Consider the following 22,029-nt stretch of genomic DNA (forward strand, 5'->3'; position numbering starts at 1 on the left):
ACTTCTACTTATACAATAATTATGGAGTAACTAACTCCTTACATCTTTAAATTTGGAAATTGAAATCCGACATACCACATTGCGGTAAATTATACCATGCACCCAGGAGTATGGTGCATGGTACTCTCTCCTTTAAACTTTTCTTATAATAAATAGTTATTAAATTTAATAAATTATAAAATTATAAAAAATATATCATTATTCATAATTTTTATTCCTCTACAAATAGAGATCATATTTGATATATTTTATTATTTATTTCAATTTTTCTCATATATTCACATCACATAATTGACATATTCATATCATATCACATAATTATTTTTATTCCTTTACATTATTTTGTATTATGTGATTTTGATACGGAATAAAACGTTCAAGATCGTCATTGTTCAATATATTTGAACAAATAGAGTCATATTCACTAAACTATAATGCCATATTCACTAAACTAAAAGTGAATATAATAGAGGCATGAGATGAATATCACGCCACATAATACATATTCATCAAACTATACTGTCATATTCACTAAACTAAAAGTGAATATAATAGTGTTATATTGTGAATATCACACTATAAAGTGCATATTCATTATACAATATTGTCATATTCACTAAAATTAAAGTGAATATGATAGTGTCATATCGTGAATGCAATACTACAAAACACTTAAATTGAATATGATAGTGGTAACTGCTTCTTAAAATTGGAAGTTAATTTTTTGTATTTTTTTTTTTTAAAAAAAAAGGAGGAAGTTGAGGATGAGTGGGGAGTGGGAGGGAGTATAGAGTATCCTACACATGGGTGTAGGATATAAGAATTGCCACATTGCCACTAGACTACTTTTCCTAAATTTTCATGGAAAAGGCTATAACTTTTAGAAAACAAAACTAGACTTCTTTTTGTTGACTAAGATATCCTCCATCTTATAAATATACCTTATTACTAAATGCAAAAATATAACTACTTATTTCAAATAATAAGGATATAACAGACAAGTGAGTGATATTTATATGCTACAAAGTACTATACATGAAAAAAATTAGGAAATAAATGATACCGGACCCATGAATTACAAAATTAGATTTTAATGCAAGACATTACAAAGAAATTCCTATCAAATTTTGTCCATTATTGTATGAGCTAAGAATTGATTGTCTTAATAGTAAGCATTTCACCCTCAGGGAGGCTAACCTAGTATACGTGATTTGCAGATTATTACGTATATTTGGGGTTTACGAGTGTGCACTAAAAATAGCGACCGCAGGTGGTCTCGTTGTTCAAAAAATAAATTGATTGGCCCTACAAAGCGGTTGACACTAAAGTTGGATTTTTATTCTGCCAACGAAATTGCCCATGCTCAATTAGCTGAGGTTGGCCGAAGTAGTTGGTAGGTTGGTGGACCATGGCCCATGGGCCTAGAATTCACGTTTGCATGACACTTTAACTACATGTTTTTGTTACAACAATATTAAGGTTTTTACGATTTCTTTTAGTTTTTTTTTACAAGGAATAAAGAAATTTTTTTACAAGATGAACTATATGAAAGGTGGCCTTCCAAAAAAAAAAAAAAACATGTAAGTGGTATCATAACGAGATTTAAAATTGGAAGGATGTTAATTATAATTCAACGTTATGATCTGCCAACGATAGCAATAAAATGAGTTACATTACAATGATATGTGTGCCAATACTTAGCAAAATAAGGTCAGAAAAACATTATTTAGTGAGCTAATATCTATGTAAGTTCGAATTTTCAAAATCGTGTAAATACAAAAAGTCACTTGTCTGAGAGGTAAAAAAGAGACAAAAAATCAAAGAAACAAGTCTACAATGGTTGAGTCTCGTGCTTAAAACTTGGATGAAATCCCAAGGTCTTAGGTTCAAACTCAACCAAGTGCAATTTTGTTGGAGTTATTTATGGGGTTGAGAGTCTGAGACTACACCTTTTAAACATCAAGCTTGTAACTGTGGTTAAAAAAAGGGTGGCTAAGCCATAGACATGCTCGCTTTTTTTGATTGGATGTGTATGGGGAGTAGTAGTTGGCCCGCCATAATGGACACGAACACGTTATTTAAGCCCGTTTGTTGGATATTTATTTGATTAAGCCCGGCCCATTCCAATTCAAGCCCGTAAACGATCAGCTTTACTCCAAATCACTCTGGTCCCTTTACCTTTAAATCCATAACAACTTAGCAAGGAACCTCATTTTTGTACAAGAGGCCCAATAACCAAGGAATAACTAAATGGGCCTACAGGTTTCCAAAGGCAAATCATTTCTCCATTCATGTGATAGTACGTTACTTGTAAGTTGTCAAATACATCGCTCACATCAACTTGGAAAATGAGTTGGCGTCACCGAGTGATATCCAATCTCGACGCTACTCTCTCACATACAATAAATGGAAACCTCTTCAATAAAGAATGCATGAGAGCTGAGAGGGTGACACCCGATTTCGGCGCCACCCGATGACGCCTATCCCATCAACTTTGGTACACTCCAAAAGTTCCAAGTACCCATAAACAGCTAGATCAATCGGTGAGAGAACCATTCTAACTTAACCAGAAATTTTAAGTTCAAACCTTGAGAATGTAGCACTAAATTTACGAGGAAGTGTTTTACCACCTTAATGATCCTACCCAATTTTAATTCAAACAAAATTAGATGATATACACCAAAAAAAAAAAAAAAAAAAAGGTAGATAACACAACTGTCACTTCCACACTTTCTTCTTCGGATGGCTTCCACCACTACCACTACTACGGCTATTTCATTTGTAATTTGCTCCTTAATTTTGCGAAAAACACTAGCTTTGCCATTCTTTTTCCACCATCGCAAAGACTGACCACCTCTCAGCATTATCAGTCACAACAATCATAGACTCTGATACCACATAATGGAACTGTTGTCATCACCATCATCTCACACTACTACAGTATTGTTCATTTTAGGCCAAATTTTTAACGATTAATTTTTTTCCTTTGTTTTTGTGACAAGGGAACCCGCAGCCGCTACCTTTGGTGCGCACTGGATGTACGTGATAGCCTGTAAACCACGTATACCTGATAAACTACCTAAGAGTGACATGCTCGAAGTCTATTAGACATTAACAGGGGCCAAAAATACTCCAGATTTATAGCTAACCATTGTAAAAAGTATCTTCTGAAAATTTTCTCCAGATTTTGCTCTTTAGTAAGCTTGAATCTGGATCTCCTGAAAATTTCACCAAAGTTTTAACGATTAATTTTTAATCTTCTTTGTAAAAAGTATAATTTTGATGAAGTGACGATTATCTCTTATATAAAATTGCTAGATTTTGTCTTTTAGCAATGTGGAACTTTGTTAACATACATCTATCATTCATTTATATTTTGACTTTGTGAACAATCCCATCATTACTTCAACGAGTATACATTACCATACTCTTCCAAATAAATAGTTTTACGCCTTTGGTGAGACAAGGGCGTCGTCATAGAGCAAAAAATATCAATGGCAACGACAACACTAGTATCTAAGTATCTTTCACAACATTTAATACACAACAACACTCCCAAAACTATATAAATATAATAATATAAGCATTTATTACATATTATCGAGGATTGCCACACTTGGAAGCACCATGGATTATCATTGTGTTGATGACATATATAAAGGGTGGTGCTAAATCCATGGACGAAGGCCTTGTTTGTTTCGTAACTGAACTGAGCTAAATTGAAATGCGCTGAACTGAACTGAAATAAGTAGATTGAACTAAGACTTAATTTGAACTGAGCTGAGCTGAAATGAATGGTACTAAAATAGGCTGAATTAAATAAAGCTTAACTAAAATTAAAGTGAGTTGAAATTAAGTTGAAAAGACCATAGACATATAATGTTAACAAGTTATTGGATTTGTGTTTCATTGGACAACATTATCCTTGATTTTTCCTTAGCTTTTAATGTGATGTTTGACATGCACAATTATGTATGTAAGACCAACCTAATAAATCTATAGCTAACCATGAAATACATTAGATTTGTGTTAATTTTATACGCTCTATTTCGTCTAAATATATACTGTATTAATTTTCGTATGCTTTATTTCTCATGTATTCTCAAAAACGGGTACGATAACATAAACCAAAGAAAATACTCGTAATACTCGTATATCTAGTGTTGTGCTATTGGCTGGGCCGGCATGAGTGCCACCAGCCAAGGCACGGTATTAAATGAGGAACGGGCTGAGCTGGGTCAGATTTGTCTAGCACTAGCTCGACCCACTGAGTAGCGGGCCAGGGCCAGGCCTCCATTTTTTTTAGTTAGTGCTTGGATCGGGCCAAGGAAGTTGTGGTACTAGCCCGGCCCGAGAAGATATACATGCCGTGCCGAGCTGGCATAGTGTCAGGACTGCTAGATGCTGGCCCATGAAGTCGGGCTGGGCCAGATTGGCCCACTACATTTAACAACTCTACGTATATGAAATGTTCTTGTACTATATAATTATATAAAGCTAGTTAAAAGTGGTATGTAATGCCCGCAAGAGTGTAATCTAATAGTTAAAAGAGATGGATGACATGATATACGTGATTTGCAGACACCTGATATGTAATTTGATACATGGCATATAATGCCGCGAAATTGAATATCATGGACTCATGATGAAGCCATGGAAGAATATTCTCATGATTTCTAGGAGATTTTTAGAAATAATTAAAAGTACGTGGAGAAGTAGTTGAAAAGAATAAAGGCTAAATTTCAGTACTAGTCGAGATACCGGACCAGAACGGGAAAATGCAAGAGGGTACTAGCTTAGTGTACTACACTACTTTATCATTCACTCATTCCTATTTACTTGTCTTCTCAAACCCATGCATACGTTGCTCTCATTAATTAATTATTTCAACTTGTTGTTTCAAAGTTGTTGACATCTTGTGATTGTATTTCTCTTAATCTTGTCATAGTATGTCTTTTCTTTAAATTATTATGTATTCAATTCTAAGGGTAAGTTTTCTGAGAGACGGTCTCTTTAAAAGCTTATTGAGAGACTATTTTACACTTTTAAAAAAATGGATACATTTATTATTTAAATAGGTACAAAAGAAAATATAGAACTTTTACCTACCATAGACAAGAGATAAGAAGTTTCATGTGATGATAATGTGGGCTGATGCCACAATGAATGAAAAAGGTGGTAAGGAAGTATAATCATAGCTATTGTCCTACAATTAGAACAAGCCAAATAGCATGCCACTGGGATAGATACGACAAGTTTTTTATTTTAATACCCAGACATTCTGTTTTGACTTGTTTTAAATTTAAGATGGATACTTATGTCTTAAATAAAAATTTGTGATCATTTTAAGTGGGACAAGGGAGTATGTACAATTAGGACAAAGGTAGAAGGGTTAAAATGTTGTTGCGCAAATTAATGACGGATTTAGGGGATTTAGCAGGGACGATGGCCCCCATTGACCAATGAAATTATCGAAAATTTTCGAATTTTTTCAAACTTATGACACCAATGAAATTATCGAAAATTTTAACTAAAATTTTCGAATTTTTTCAAATTTAAGTTATGTCATTACTTTTTCGGCCTTATTAAAAGTTTTCGCTCCTTAACTGTAAATCCTGGCTCCGCTAGTAATGCTAAACTGCTAATAGAGTAATAGATACGGAATATAGGAATGACGAAATTTTAACTCATATCAATTGAAGTTCTACTACTAGTTCTCCAGACAAACTTCAGAAAAATCTACGACGTAGTACCGAGGGTACAAATTGTATGTCTTCTTTTCATCAAATTGATTGGTTAATCAACGGTTTGCTTTTTTTTTTTTGTCCGACAAACTTCAAACTCATTTTATCACTACATTTATGATAGCTTATGGTAACTTTTCTAGAATTAACGTATGCAAGATTTTACTGTTTTAGGAGTACGTAGTACTCTATATTAAAAAAAACTAGTTTTAAACCCGTGCAAAATTGCACGGGTATGTATTTAGGACGCAGTAAGAGGATTATACATCTGATGTATTACCTCCAATTCTATAGTTTTTGAGTATTCTAATCAAGTTTTTGAGTTTCACTATAAAGTTTCTGAGTTTATTCATTTAAAAATTAAGCTCTAAAAAATTACAATAAAACTCAACATTACATATTAGTTTAGTTAAATTTGAGTTTTGACGGAAAAAATATTAAAATCTAACTTATAAACTTTAATATGCTCAAAGAAATATACATATGCTCAAAAACAAATAAAGTTTGAGGCAATAAGCTAAAAAAAAATACATATATGCTCAAAAAAAAAGTTGGATGTAGTACATCCGATGTATGTTCCTTTTTCTCATTTAGGACGGTATGAATGTTTTTTTTATATATTTTTACATTTCTATTGTAATTATCTAATAGTTCTATTTCAATGATCTATATGTTTAATGTAGATCAGTAATCTAACTGGAAATTAACATTCTCGACGTTTGTTGAAGAGTAAATTTACTCGGTAGCCTATCATTGTCACCTACCATTTTCGGTGTGGGCAGCTATAGTAGTTAAGTTGCCGAGTTTTTAACTGTTAGTAAATACTCTGTCATGATTTTTTTTTTAAATATATCGTACTATCTAGTTTTATAAAATTATGCATGTAACTTATTCGCATTATATGTAATTCAATCCCGTAATTAAATATAAATCCTTCTCGTAAGTATGTAATTTTATTGTTATTCAATTTTTTTTGTAAAATTATGTAAATTCTATAATTTGTAATTAGTTTCATTTATTCCGATTTGTAATTCATACCGCTTATATGTCATTAATTTCATTTATTCGGAATGTATAAAATTATTTCATAGTATTTGTTTTAAGACGGAATTTGTCACATATTTGTATTGGCGGAATTCTGAAGAAATAAATATTTTGCACACTAACGGGTCCCACCATAACATTAATTTCCAAAAAAAAAAAAAAAAAAAAAAGTTGTATTAATGACGTGGCACGTCCTGGATTGAGTAGTGTCTTCTGAATTAATAAAGACTAGTATTGGTGCCCGGCTTCGCCCGGGCTACCTCTACCTACTATTAAATTGTTTTTCATTAAATAAAATTACTTAAAGTTGTTTAACCCATAAATTTATCATTAATATTTTTTTTTTTCTATGACATATTCTAAAATTACGATGAAATAAAATTTGAGACAAATTCATTACTCCCGCTATTAATATTTTACTCTTATTAATGAAACAATAGTAATAACATTTCAATAATAACATTTCACTATTTGCCCGTAATCATTGTTACTTTCACTACTCCTGCCATAACTATTGTTACTCTCACTATTACCGCATTAATATGATAATTTCACTACTCACGCCTTAATTATCGTTACTTTCACTATTTTCGCATTAATATTGGTTATTTTACTACTCCCGTTGTTTCTATCACTTTCACTAATCTCGCCGATAATATTGTTACTTTTACTATTCAAATGAGTGATTACTATCATATTAGTGACGAAGTTACTTTTACTACTTAGCCATGCAATTTTAAGAGGATTATATATTTATATAAATATGTTACATATATGCGTTAAATTAAATTCGAAAGAATTATGCAATATTATATATTATGGAATCTAACTTGAATTATTTATAACCTACTTATATTATATTTTTTTATGTTAAATAATGAATACATCCAATAAACTATGACGTTTAATAAAATTGCATAAATTTTAAATTTAATATATAATTTTATGATGATAATAGTTAATACCATAGGTGTCCATATTTATACTAATTAATTATTTTATTTTAAGGAAATTGACCATGTTCTAGTGTTCTATAAATATTTAGGAAAATTACCAAACATCTTCTTTCTTTTAGTTTCCTTGAAATTGATCATCTTAATTAATTATTTTAGTTTAAGGAAATTGACCATCTTAATTAATTATTTTATTTTAAGAAAGTTGACCATGTTTTAGTCTCTTACTAATGTTTAGGAAAATTACCAAACTTTTATATAATTTAGTTTTAACTCAAACTATATAATATTTGCATTGAAATCCTTTAATCGGGTCCATCACACGGTGCTAGTGATTTAAAACTATATAGTATAATTAATTTGTATAACTTTCTTTAATTACATTGAAGTCCCTTGGTTTCTGGATTTAATATATAGTATTGATTGATTGATAAGATTTGTACAATGTGCTTGAAATTTATGACATCTACAGATTCATCCTTAAACTACGATACAACTTATAGGTGATAAACTACCGTTTTCGTCTCAGTTATTTATTTACATTTTTTATTCTTTTTAAAATTATTTTAATTAAAAGTAAACAAATGATCGAGATAGAAGAATTGGTAGATTAAAAACAATATGTGCTAGGGTTTGCTTTATTTTACAACTTAATTAATGAGCCTTAATCTAGTATGGAGAAGAAGACCATAGGATACAAAGTTACTCAATTGTCCCCGGCCATTCCCTTAGTACTTATGGCTATGGGCAATGCTAACCCCACGGGTTCTATGGGTGCAGAGGTGTAATTTAATTAGTTGTAAATTAGTTAGTGACTTGTACTTGATTTGGTTAATGATTACGGAGTATTATGTTTGGTTGTTCAATTTAGTATTACTACCACGGTTCGACGTGATGGAGACGACCTTATTTATCTCAAAAAGTCTAATTAAGATTTCTTGCTAAATGAGGGTGTTATAGTATCCTTACCAATAAGGTGAGGCGTTGACACGACGCAAGCAAGTTGTAGACTTGTAGTTTGCAATTCGAATGGGAAAGATCAGCTCGTGACCCTTGGAAGCCGAAGACAAAAAAAAAGAATGTAAATACCGTCTTTAAAGCACGATACCATGAAATAAAAAAAAAAATGATACCCATAATCGCTTCTCCCGTCATGTTAGAAAAGCCAATATATTTTACTTCCTCCATTCAACTCCACTCTACCATATTTCTTTTTTCATCCATTCAACTCCACTCTACCTATTTCCTAAAAAGGAATGTCAAATGACCATTTTGTCCTCATACTCCATTACTTATTTACAATATTTGCCACTCATACCCCACTTCTTCTACATCAAACTCCACCATTTTCCACTCATACCCCACTAATTTACATCATACCCCATTACTTAATTACAATATATTCCACCCAACCCCACCCTTCTTAATATTTGTGCAAAATACAAATAGGTAGAGTGGAGTTGAATGGAGTAGTAAGTCTCAAATATCTACCAACAATTCACTGCTCGCATGCATCTAATCACCCAATATTAAGACCCTGTTCTTTTCAACTAAATTAAACTGTAGTCTGTAATAAGTGAAGCCGGAATAAACCGAACTAACTGAATAGAACTAAACCGAACTAAATATATAAGTTAGACATTAGGAATATAGACCTAAGTATTGACTAGGGAGGTTAAGCAAGGATCAACGTGGGAGATGGAAACCCCTTCACGAGGCTAACGACCCAAAAAAGGCCACGATGCATGCATTTCATTAATTCGGTCGACGTGGACCAATCCAATGCCTCTAATTCCTTCTCTCCTGCGTTGGGTCCCACCCCAACCTCCACTTTTTAGGATCTTTTTTTTTTTTTTTTTTTTTTTTAAACTTTTATGCTCTAAGCTGACGGTCCAACTCTTTATATATAGTCTCATTACGTTATTACTATTTCCCGCATTATACGCATTGTTCACTACACTTGGCTACTCACTCCCATGCACTACACTACTTAAATTTCTCATACACTCTTCATATAATCTTCTCTGAATTTTATACTTTCTCCGTTCCATTATTTACTGAGGGCGGTAATGGGGCGGGCGCCATGTTGCGAGAAGGTTGGGTTGAGGAGAGGGCGGTGGACGACGGAGGAGGATGATAAGTTGATTAACTACATTTTACAACATGGTGAAGGGTCTTGGAGGTCTTTGCCTAAAAATGCCGGTAATTTTTCGTGTTCCATTTTGTAACATTGTTATTTAACGGGTTTTCATGTTTGTCTTTATATCAGATGTTAACTAATTAAGTTGATACAGTTATTATTAGAACATGTTAGAATTATTTTTAACTCACGTGGTTTTATCTACATAGAAAAAGAATGTGTTTGTCGTTAGTCACCAGCAACAGTCATTTTAGACGGTTTTATGATAATATTATCGTGAAACAACGAATTAAAATATCTATCTAGCCTTTAAAAAATGTTTTCATCAAAGGTAATTTTTATATAAATTGTGACGATAAAATATGATCACTTTATGATAAAAAATATATATTCTTATTTATTAGATAGTGAGTATATTTTATCATGAAATGATCACATTTTTCAGTCACAAATGAGTATTTGCAAATTTTTAATTAATAGTGAATAGTAAAGGGTCTACAAGACTACAATACATACATATAATTATGTAATGTCAAATCTACATCACATGACTAGTTTTATTGTCAATGTTATTATAACGGAAAAAGTGAAGTTTTTACCTTAGAAAGTAATAATAAATCATTTTTGAGTGATTTATTTGTACTTTGTACGGAGTACTTTATATTGTAAAACTTATGATTGAGATTCGAGATCATAGACGTGAGGATGAAACATGATACTGACTTCATTCTACTGACACAATTTCTTACTGCATGTAGATGTACTAGTCACATAAATAAATATTACTACAGTAACTTTAATCTTACAATTAGGTCTTGCTTAAACGAATATATTCATATATGTTTTAAGATTAATAGATAGGCAAATAGCATCCTACTTGCATAAATGATGAGACAATCACATTTTTTTTGTTATTTATTTTATTATTTGGCCATTTTTAGTTGAAGACAGTATATAATATACGTGTTAAATAAGAATGTGTAATTTTACTGTTCTCTCCTTACTGTTTAAATAAAGTTTTAAGTAAAACTATCACCTCAAATAAGCAAAATACCCACGAAACTTCCTAATTTTTTAGGACATATTTTATTTTTAGTATATTTTAAGAAAAAAACGATAAAATAAACACTTTTCTATATTTCAGAAAATGATCATTAATTTGAAATAAACTTAAGGAAGAGAGGACACAATATAAATGGAACTGATGAGGAATTTGTTTTACAATACCCTTGTGTAGAATAGTAGGCCGCCTTATACAAATATTTAATATTTGTATAATAATATATACTACACATTTTGGAGACATTTAATGTTTTTGTCTATTTTAGTGAGGCCCTAGTAGTCGATCAACTGCATAACAAAGTATTATTAATGGGAATTAGCTTATATAAATGAATTTATTTTGTCACGATCGTTAATTTTTGTTTGTTCCTCAATAAATTAGCTGTTATTTATGCCCTACATACAGTTAAAATTAAAATTATTTGTGGTTTGAATTGTAGGGCTTTTGAGGTGTGGGAAGAGTTGCAGGTTAAGATGGATAAATTACTTGAGATCTGATTTAAAAAGGGGAAATATTTCACCTCAAGAAGAAGATATCATCATTAGGCTCCATGCTACTTTGGGTAATAGGTTAGTTACTTATTCTTATATGGACCGTTTTACCGTATGACCGTATGAGACTGTTTTACTCTATAATTTGTGGGATGATAGTTATGATTCAATCAATAATTTTATACTTTAATGCATAAACCCTCGATACTTGAACTCAAAACCCTATAAAAGAACTATCTCAATCAATTAAGACTAACCAACGATTTTATACTTTAATAATGTTATAGGACTAATAACCTATAGAGTATTACATCGATCCATTCATTTTTATTGTTAAATTACCGCTTTCACAATAATGCAAGTCTTTCATTTTAAATTTCAAAATTAATATTTGTAAAAAGAATAGAAAAGTCATTATTTTATACGGAGTATGTACTAAAATAACAACAAAAATAGGTTTTAATTACTTGTAGCGGGGTAAACACAATTTTCAATACTTCAGAATAACATACGATACTAATTCTTATTTGAGACTTGAGAAACGGATTTAGTATATACTAACTCATATACTTATTTAATATGGAACATTAATTAGGCTGATATATTTATAGATCCATTTCACGCTTATAACCGTTTCAAAGAACACTCCCGAAGTATACAAAGTGTTAGTACAAACTACATTTAAGAAATTTGTTTTATTCTTGTTGCATACAATAAATAGTGTTAGTTGACATGATTTAAAGTCGGTCTTTTCTAGGAAACATGAATGCTACAAATGTCTTAACAAATATGAAGCGTGGCTTGTATATATTCACGTAAATAATTAGCACAAACTTTTAGTTGAAAAAATGCATGTCCACCATGCATGAAGTGTAACTACAATTGTACTATGTACCCTGTGTTTTCATTCATAATAATTAAACTTGAGAGTATGGAGATCTAAAAAGAGTACTCAATTAAGATTTCAAAACAAACAAGGCACCTAGATTTTTTGGGAATGACATATGAGTTTGGTCATATATAATTAGATTATTTATCGACATAAATTAAAAGTTTCATCATATCATTAAAGACACTGAAAATTATCGTACCTTTTAGATAGAAAAGACATCAGAATTTTCGTTATAGTTTTTGACGATGTGACTGTTTTAGAACTGTTTAAAGGGATTACTTTCTAATTTTAGACAAAACCCTAAATTATTGAGATAGTCCCGCTCTCACGTGCGTGTACAAAAAAATACAAAGTAACATTTTTTTCCCGAGGGTGTGATTCTTAGTCTAAATATTCTTTTTGAATATATTTATTTTCTTTTGAATATGAACATTAAGGATTATATTATTCTTTTCACAAATTCTATGAAAATTGTGCTTTTACAAACATTATCTTATGTAATTAATGTTGTATATATGTTAAAGGATACTATACCTAATTATTACCAAATTAACCTAATTTAAGCGTTATAATTAGGTATCATGAGTCATTCCGGAGCTAATTAATTGTAATAATTAAACTAAAATCTTTGGTGCATCTTCCATTCTTGCTAGTCAATATCATTGAATGGTGGCTAATTATGCAACACAAACCAAATGTGGTCGACGAATATTTTCAATGTCAATACATAGCAATGGTATTTTTAGGTAATCGTAGGTCCCAATTAATAAAGTGGTAATCATCTCGAAAAACAATTATTATATGTACCTTGCTTTATAATTTGATCTGACATAACAATGGAACCCACTTTATTAATTTTAATTGCACTTGTTATCAATCAAGACTATCAGAGGTATCGGTTAGCAGTCCGTCTTGCTTCAAACCGCCTTATTTCAGACCGTAATAAAACATCTCACAAGTGAGAAGCACATGGGTGGTGGGACACCCCATGTGCTTTCCCACTCACACCCTAAATGAGTTTTTTATGAGAGGAAATGGTATCCGTCTGACCATTTCAGACGGATATATATGACGGTCTGAAATAAGAATTTGTGATCGGTTAGTCTTGCTTAGAACGCTTGAGCTAACCTAAAAGTATCACAATTTTAATTGTGCTAGTCGTGCATGATATTATATTAATTTATAATTGACTAAGAGAGAATATTTTAGGTAATACAAATTGTGTCTAAGTTCACTCTTAAATAACATTAGCAAGTTAGAAAAAAATGAATTTTATTTTTATATTTTTAATGAATTTTATAACACAAATTCTCATTGAAGACGGATACTATCCGTCACAAGTTGAAAACGGATAGTACCCCTCTCACAATATACAAACAAGACGTTTTGATTTTATAATATACGATTTTGTTGTCAGTTTTACTATTCCTCTTTGTCCCTTTTCCTTTGATTTAATTGAAGAATTTTTAATCAACAAAATCCAACATCTAGTCCCCTCAACGATTTTGCCTTTTACACTTCACAACAACAACAACGCGACACAACCTTAACCAAAATAATTTAAAGTTGGCTGACATATATCATTATTTGAAACCGCATAGACATGAGCCCTATAATGTCCCAAGAAAAAAAAGAAAAATGTACTCCTTCAATTTCAATCATTTATTTCTATTTTCCTTTTCTATTTGCTGTGAATGTGAGAGATATTTTAATTAAACGTAAATAAATATTGAGTCAAAGGGAGTACTATAATTGTCGAAATAAAGAGAAACCGAAAATGTAGTCACCTCAAGCTAGTTTATAGTGATTAATGTAACAAGGCCCTATGTCTACCTCACCAAATTGAGTATTTTCTTCGTCTGAGTCAATAGTTTACATTTACTTTATCTCCCGATTACAAAATAAGGCAAATTTAACCTATTCATTGAGACAGTACAATAAACCATAACTAATAGGGTCTACAAGGCTACAATAGAGTACTCTATACAATCACGAAGAATCTGAATCTTCCAATGATTTTTGATTCCAAACATCTTGTAGACATTATAGTACTTCTGCTCCTCGTGAATAGTTAATATCATCACATGGCTTCGTACAATTATTTAATATTTTCACACCAAAAAAACAACATTGATTTAATTGTTTTTAACTTTAATGATCTAGGTGGTCCACTATTGCTGCACAATTACCAGGAAGAACAGATAACGAGATTAAAAATTATTGGAATTCTCATTTAAGCAGGAGAATCCATACGATTAGGAGGCCTAATGGTGAAAAAGACGTCATTAATTTGAGCAATGTGAGCGCACCACCTAAACGTCGAGGTGGTAGAAGGAGCAGAGCTGCCATGCAAAGGAATAAAACGAATAATCCCATTATATCAGACAATAATAATACGGATACTAATACTAATACTAATAATAATAATAATAATAATAATAATAATGTTAACGTCGGTCCGCAATTTGGTCCAACATTTGAGGACAATATAGTACGAGATGAAAATTTAATGTTTGATCAAGAACAAGAGTTGTTGGGAATTGATGATGTATTGGGCCTTGATGGGCTATTGTCCTCAGAAAATGAGGACACTTTTATGGACAATGACATGGGCCCAACTGATGGGCCTAAGGAGAAGAATAGTGGGTTAGCCCATGGGAGCAACTCGATCGAATCCAACGGTGGAGGAACAACATCAACTTCATCATCACCGTCGATATTGTCATGCTTTGATCATATTGATGGAGGAATGGATTGGAATATGGAAATTGGTATGTTTGATGATGTGGGTTCAAATTTTCAATTGTGTGACGAGAAAGATCAAATTATTTCGTGGTTGTGGGAAAATGATGATAGTTATTTGGAAAAAGTCCAGTTTTCTGATGTGGCTGTTAATATGGATTCTGATAAAGAACAAGCAATGGTTGCATGGCTTTTGTCGTGATTGTTTTCAATAATGAGATTAGATCATGTTGAAATATGCATTAAGCATGTGAAAGGATGGTATCAAGACTCGATACCAACTTATGATGTTATCTCAGTTACCGATCATGTATAGGCTCAAGGTATTAAGATTAGAATCGCTTAGATTGTTTTGTTGAATAGAAGTAGTTTATTTTTTATGTTTGTTGTCTTTTTGTAAAGTAGGTTTAAGAATTAGGTGAATTAATTAGTGGGTGAGTTTATGAGTGAATTGATTGTGACCATGTCAACAAATTCATGGTGTATGTGAATATATGCTTTATTTAGTGCAAATTAAAAGTTCTCAATTGTAACGGATTAGATATATATCCGTTATAAGTTTATGACAGGTCAATAGGTAGATACAACAAAAGCATAGTATCAAGGGAGTAATATTCTTTTTTGTTTTATCTACCCACATAGATAGTATTTGAAGTGTCACAAGTTTGTGACGACTATGCCCGTTACAAGACAGACTTTCCGTATTTAGTGATGCTAGAAATTCACTTTTTCCAATGTGATGTCAAAGTCTCGCACAATTGCACAAATAGGATTATACATCCAGTTGTACCATAAGCATTGTACAACCAAGGTATAAGAATCTGAGCTTATATGTAATCTTTTTGAGCTAATTCAAAGTTCATGTTTTTAATGTGTAAATGAATGAGTTCAATACTTTCTAATAAAGCTCATATTCTTTAACATAAAGTTTGGATACTTAATCACAAAGCTCAGATTCTACACCGTACAACATATACAACTGGTTGTATAGTCCATGAATTGCCGATGACGATACGAGTTGAATTTCATGATTCCTAGCTTAAGCTTGTTGCTTGCCTATTTTTCAACTTAGCGGTAATAAAGATAAAACTTTGGAATTTTTTGAATGATTTATCATATAATGATATGAGTTGATATATATTTGACCATTTTTAAAGTTTAAGACGGATACTTTCGTCTTAAATAAGAGTTTGTGGTGTTTGTAACCGAGAAATATCAGTTTATCTATTATGCATTTAATATTATTGTTAGCCCTTTGAATAATGGGATACTATATAATTATAAGTGATAATGGATCGAAATGAATCATTTATTTTGTTCAATAGAAGTGTATATATATATATATAAGGAATATTTGCGTAATTTTTTTTTTATGTTGCAATGGTGTATTAGTTTGACATTGAATTAAACATATAACTATTGCCATTACTTTTTGAGACTTGATATCATCATCCACTTGTGTACTTTGGTGTAAAAGAAGTCACAAGTTCAATAATTTTGGTTGGCGATTAGGTTTTTAAGTTCTAACCCTAATACGGGCAATGTTTGATTTCACCCCTCCTTTCTTAGACTTTACTCCTACTTATTTTTAAATTTAGTAGTCCCTTTATTCTATCATTTGTTTACCTTTTATTTTGATACAAAGACGAAGGAAAGGGAACAAAACCATTTGAGAAGGTGGTTAATGGATGACAAGTGAATCATAATGGGTGTGTGATCAAATCTATAAATATTATTAAAAGGGTAAATCTTAAAAGCCACGTAGACAATGCCACCTCGCATTACTAAATGTCACCTTGCATAACCAAAATTCCACGTCACCAATTATAGAAAGCCACGTTATTATTTCTTATTTAAAAAGAAAATTTTTTTGAACCATTAAATGCAAATTGCATAACAAATATTAACTTTGGTTTTTTTAAATTTTTAGATAAATTAAACAAACATTAAAAATAAATCCATACTAAATTTAAAATTTTTACGTTTATTGTTAAAATATTTTAAGCAACAAATAAATATCACATAATTATAATTTTACACCATTTATAAAATAATAAATAATTTGTAAATAATAAGAGCAAATAATAACATACTTAACATTAAACATTAATATTTTACTTTTTAAAACTAGAATAGGTTAAACGAAAAATTAAAAATTTACATCACTCTAATTTTAAACTGTTTATATGTGCAACTCCCTCTTAAATTTTATTGAAATAAACTTGCACAATTTTGTTAAATTTGATAAATAAATAAATCTATAAATATAATTTATAAATAAAAGGCAAGGCAAAATATCCACCTCTTTTAGTTTCGTAAGATAACTCCCTAAACAATTCTCATGTAATGTGAATTTTGTAAAAAAAAAAAAAAAAACTTTTACATTTTATTTCTATTTACTCTATATTTATGTCTATAATAAATATGCTAATAATGAAAACGAATACTCAAAAGTCATGAAACCTTTCTACATATTTTTGTATATATTAAATTTGATAATAAAAATAATAAAAAAAGTCTAAAAGTTATAAAATGCATCCTCATTTGCTATATAAATGTTTTATGGAAGGCAACATTTGTGATCCAAAATTGAAGCCAAAATTTTTTTTACCCCTATTGCCAAAAGAATTGTATGTGTGTGTCAATAATCTTTCTTATCATTGTATCAACATTAAGGTAAGTGTATTAAGGTTTTTAAATTAATAATTTATTTATTTATTTTAAGTTCGATTGGTTTGAAGTAATCTCCAAATTTTTAACCTTAATATATATGTAATTTTGTTTTAATTTAGAGACTATCATGATTTGTAGAGTTGAACTATTCAAAGGTAAATATACTTATATCTTTATAATTCAATGCCTATTTCTTACCTTATTTAAGAGAAAACTTAAATTTATAACGACAAGGTTAATATTACATAAATCAAATTCCACCATTTTATTTGTTATTAATCACTCAGTGGATTTTTTTTGTATGGATAGTTAATTGGAGAAAGAAGACTATATGAAGAAGAGAAATACTATAATTGCTTAAACAAATACTCCCCCCATTATACTCAATAGGTTTTTTTTGTCAAACACAACCTTTAAAAAAAAAATTCTTCCAAACACCACCTTTAAAAAAAAGTTTGTAAAACACAACCTTTAATAAATTTTTTGTTGTCAAACACGACTTTTTGGCTGAAGGACTTAACATTTTGTAATGGGGTAACTTTCAGTCGATGTTTGAGAAAGCAAACGATGTCGGTTTTAGGCGTTTTTGGACTCGTTGGAAAGGTGGAAATACAAGCTTTCCAGGGGTTATTAATACGATGGTCAAAGGCGGCCTTATGTGGGGCCTATTGTTGTGTAAAATAAGGCTGGTCGGAGGGATTAACGAGTGGTCGGGGATTTTAGTGGGTCTTTTAAAGAGGTTATGATGCTTTGTTTGGTCTGAAAATTGGTATGTAGGTAGCGGGGAGTGTAAGGTAGGCCGTAGTTGTGTTGTTTTTTGTGGTTATTTGTTGTAAGTGCTGGTTTGAGGTGAGTGAATTCACCCACAAAAAAGAAATCATACTTTGACATTCTTTTGAATGTTTTTTTACCTTCAAATTAACTCCCCTCGAACCACCACTTGTAACCAACAACCACAAAAAACAACACAACTACGGCCTACCTTACACTCCCCGCTACCTACATACCAATTTTCAAACCAAACAAAGCATCATAACCTCTTTAAAAGACCCACTAAAAATCCCCGACCACTCGCTAATCTCTCCGACCAGCCTTACTTTAGACAACAATAGATCCCACATAAGGCCACTTTTGACCATCGTGTTGATAACCCATGGAAAGCTTGTATTTCGACCTTTCCAACGAGTCTAAGAACACCTCAAATCGACATCGTTTGCTATCCCAAATATCGATTGAAATTTACCCCATTGCAAAATGCTAAGTCCTTCAGCCAAAAAGTCATGTTTGACAACAAAAATTTTATTAAAGGTTGTGTTTTACACACTTTTTTTTAAAGGTGGTGTTTGGAAATTTTTTTTTTAAAGGTTGTGTTTGACAAAAAACCCTACTCAATACTATGTTATAAACTAACTACAAGATTGACAACATGAATGTGAATGAGTAATTACTTTTAGGTTCATAATTTTTTTTTATTATTTCAGAAACATTCAACTATATGTTTTATTTGGGTATGTGTTATTTTTGTATTCATCATTTTTTCTTTGAAAAATTAGCTGTCATAGAATGAAATTGGAGTTGCGAGAATCTCAATCTTATTAACAAGTTGAACAAAAAAAATCTCTTTTGGTATTGATAATAGCTAAATGTAAATTATTGTCTAATACTTATGCGTACATGTCATATTATCTTGTGTGTATGTCTTATAACACAAATGAGATTGCAATGAGATTTGTAGTAGGCTACCATTTAACTCATTTTATCTTTTTTGCAAAATTTTAAAATTTAGGATTTTTGATAAATTGATATAAACGATATATTAAGATTATCATTTATTAAACTTCATAATTATGCTACTATTAGAAAATATGATTTATGAGAATTAAAAGATTGAGAAGATAAAAAGTCTTATAATTCTATATCTTCTTAACTCCTTACATTTTGAGATTTATTATTCTAAAAAAAAAAGGATCAATAATTTAATATTATGGATTAATATACTCTTTCGTCTTCACGTACTAACTTTATTGACCTAAATGACAAAGGGACATTCAAGCTTTCACATAGAAAATTTATTACATAATCTATACAATCTAATTAAAAGGTAATCTTAAGCATTTATTGAATTACTGGACTTATTAAAGATAATTTTTTTTTAAAACCACATGTTATTAGTATATTAATCAAAATAAACAACTAAAGTACAATATATAATTTTGAAAATAAACCAGTTGTCAAAGAAATAAGACACTAACCGACTAACTTTTATGTATTCCAAGACTATATTTTTTTAATGGATCAACTAATTGCTCAGACAAGTCTAAATAAAAAGATAAAAATAACAAAATTAAAACAGATAAACCCGTGAATTTCACGGGTCACAAACCTAGTTACCTATAAAAAACCTTTCTAATATAGAAGATAAACAAATAAATAAAACACCCTAAAATAAAATAGATAAACAAATAACCGGGATAAAAGAGTACAATACAATTCAATTATCTTTAGATCATCTCAATTCATTTTAATTTTCTATTAATAATTCAACTCAGTTAATTTCAGTTAAAAGATTATCGCCCAATTTATCGTTGTAATTAACAAATAAGCTAAGGCTATCTTACAACATGATTTTAACAATAAAGAAGTAACTATAAATGGACTGTTTTACTCTATAAAACCGTCTTTTTCATACAATAATCATTACTACAGTATATATTATGCTATAACCATATTTCACCTAAAGGCCTAAGCATTGAACTATTGAAATTGTCTCAACATGGCAATTCAAGTGAAGGATAGGCGATCGCGAATCGTGATCATGTGAATCAAGTAATGAAGTTGTCTGAATAGTCTTAAAAGTATATGTCACTCATAGGGTTGCATCACTTAAATGTTTTGCTTGGCGTGTAATGTGTTAGTTGAAAGGTCAATTTCTCTCTTTGCATCGATTGTCAAAACTTTTTTTAACAATTAGGAGTAGTCTCTTTTAAAACAGATGTATTATTCTGCTTTAACATTAATATATGAGTCAAATATCATACTATTTAAATATATAAGAAAAATCTTTTGCAGTTTCTCAAGCAAAGAGAAAAATGGACTTGGGCCAACTTTGCAAAGAATGAGAGATGATTATTCATTTTATAAGCTCTAAGGATGCTCAATTATTCTAAAACTAGTGTAGATTCCTCGTAAATGCGTGATAAATATAGGCTTTTTAATTTTTACCATATTACTTATAGATTTTAGATTTATATCTCATGAATTTTTTTTAAAAATAATTAATCTTAAAATTAATCAAGAGAATTAAGTAATTCCATAAAGTGTGTTTTTCATGAAAATATTTTAACTACCTCAAATTATTTTAATAAATTATTTTTTCGTCACGAAGTTAATAATAAGAGATACAGTTTATGTGTATAGATTATAGTTTTATACCAATTTTTTTTTCATTTTTGTAAAAAAAATATTAGTATATTTTTAAGTTTAATGATGAAAAGATTATTTTAAATGAAAAATTAGTTTAATAAATGAAAATCTAAATTGTTTCCATATATAAGCTTGAGCATTTTGGAGGGAAAACTTTAGATAAATTTTATTCTCTTAGTATAAGGAGGATGAGTCGTACTACCTCCGTCTCGATCATTTCATTATCTTTGGTTTTGGTACAAAGACCAAGAAAAGAGGAGAGATTATTGGATGATATAAGTGGACCAAATTAAGTGTGAAGGATTAAATTATCATCAAAAACATTTCTTAAATAGAAAAGTTTGTCTTGCCTATAAAATGATGAATATGATCATGGATTTAGTACATAACTATGTATATTTTGGGAATGTTTAATTGACTTGTACTCTCAATGTACCTAACTAATTTTCCTAAAGTTTTCAATTTTTATCAAGAACGGGCACCCGTTAACCCCCTTTTACTCCACCACTGATTAAACTACATATCTTCGAAGAAAAACATAATATGCATAGTTCCAACTCATCCAAAACCCTAATAAATTCAACCATGTTACCTAATACCAAAGTGGTTAACAAGCATTAGTACAAGTGTATGTAGCATATAATGTCTATCATTTTTATCTCAATTATATATATATGAATGCATGCAATTGTCAAGAGAAATGAATGATCTAGCCATGTCGCACAACTTGGCTAATGGACCACGATGTATAATACACAAATAGAGGTCGAAAAGGGTGTGACAACATTTATACAAGTAATGGGTTTGTTAAGGTACATTCCCAAATACAAAAGGAATTATGCCCTTTGCATGGCTAAATAAAGG

General features: G+C 30.5%; 1 protein-coding gene across 1 annotated transcript; it reads left to right on the plus strand.

Annotated features, from left to right (window-relative positions):
- The first annotated feature begins 9,673 nt into the window (after positions 1–9,673).
- LOC141652475 (uncharacterized) lies at positions 9,674–15,582 on the plus strand. The gene is made up of 3 exons (XM_074459973.1): positions 9,674–9,943; positions 11,384–11,513; positions 14,491–15,582. The coding sequence occupies exons 1-3, from the start codon at positions 9,811–9,813 to the stop codon at positions 15,269–15,271; spliced, it is 1,044 nt and encodes a 347-aa protein (XP_074316074.1). The 5' UTR covers positions 9,674–9,810; the 3' UTR covers positions 15,272–15,582.
- The last annotated feature ends 6,447 nt before the right edge of the window (positions 15,583–22,029 follow it).

The sequence above is a fragment of the Silene latifolia genome, chromosome 4 (genome assembly GCF_048544455.1).
Source record: "Silene latifolia isolate original U9 population chromosome 4, ASM4854445v1, whole genome shotgun sequence".
NCBI classification, from domain to species: domain Eukaryota; kingdom Viridiplantae; phylum Streptophyta; class Magnoliopsida; order Caryophyllales; family Caryophyllaceae; genus Silene; species Silene latifolia.

Excerpts from the sequence above, each read along its gene's own strand:
- LOC141652475 (XM_074459973.1), top strand. The coding sequence starts at position 9,811 with ATGGGGCGGGCGCCATGTTGCGAGAAGGTTGGGTTGAGGAGAGGGCGG. Across the intron at positions 9,944-11,383 it reads GTCTTTGCCTAAAAATGCCG|GGCTTTTGAGGTGTGGGAAG; the intron begins GTAATTTTTCGT and ends TTTGAATTGTAG. Across the intron at positions 11,514-14,490 it reads CATGCTACTTTGGGTAATAG|GTGGTCCACTATTGCTGCAC; the intron begins GTTAGTTACTTA and ends TTAATGATCTAG.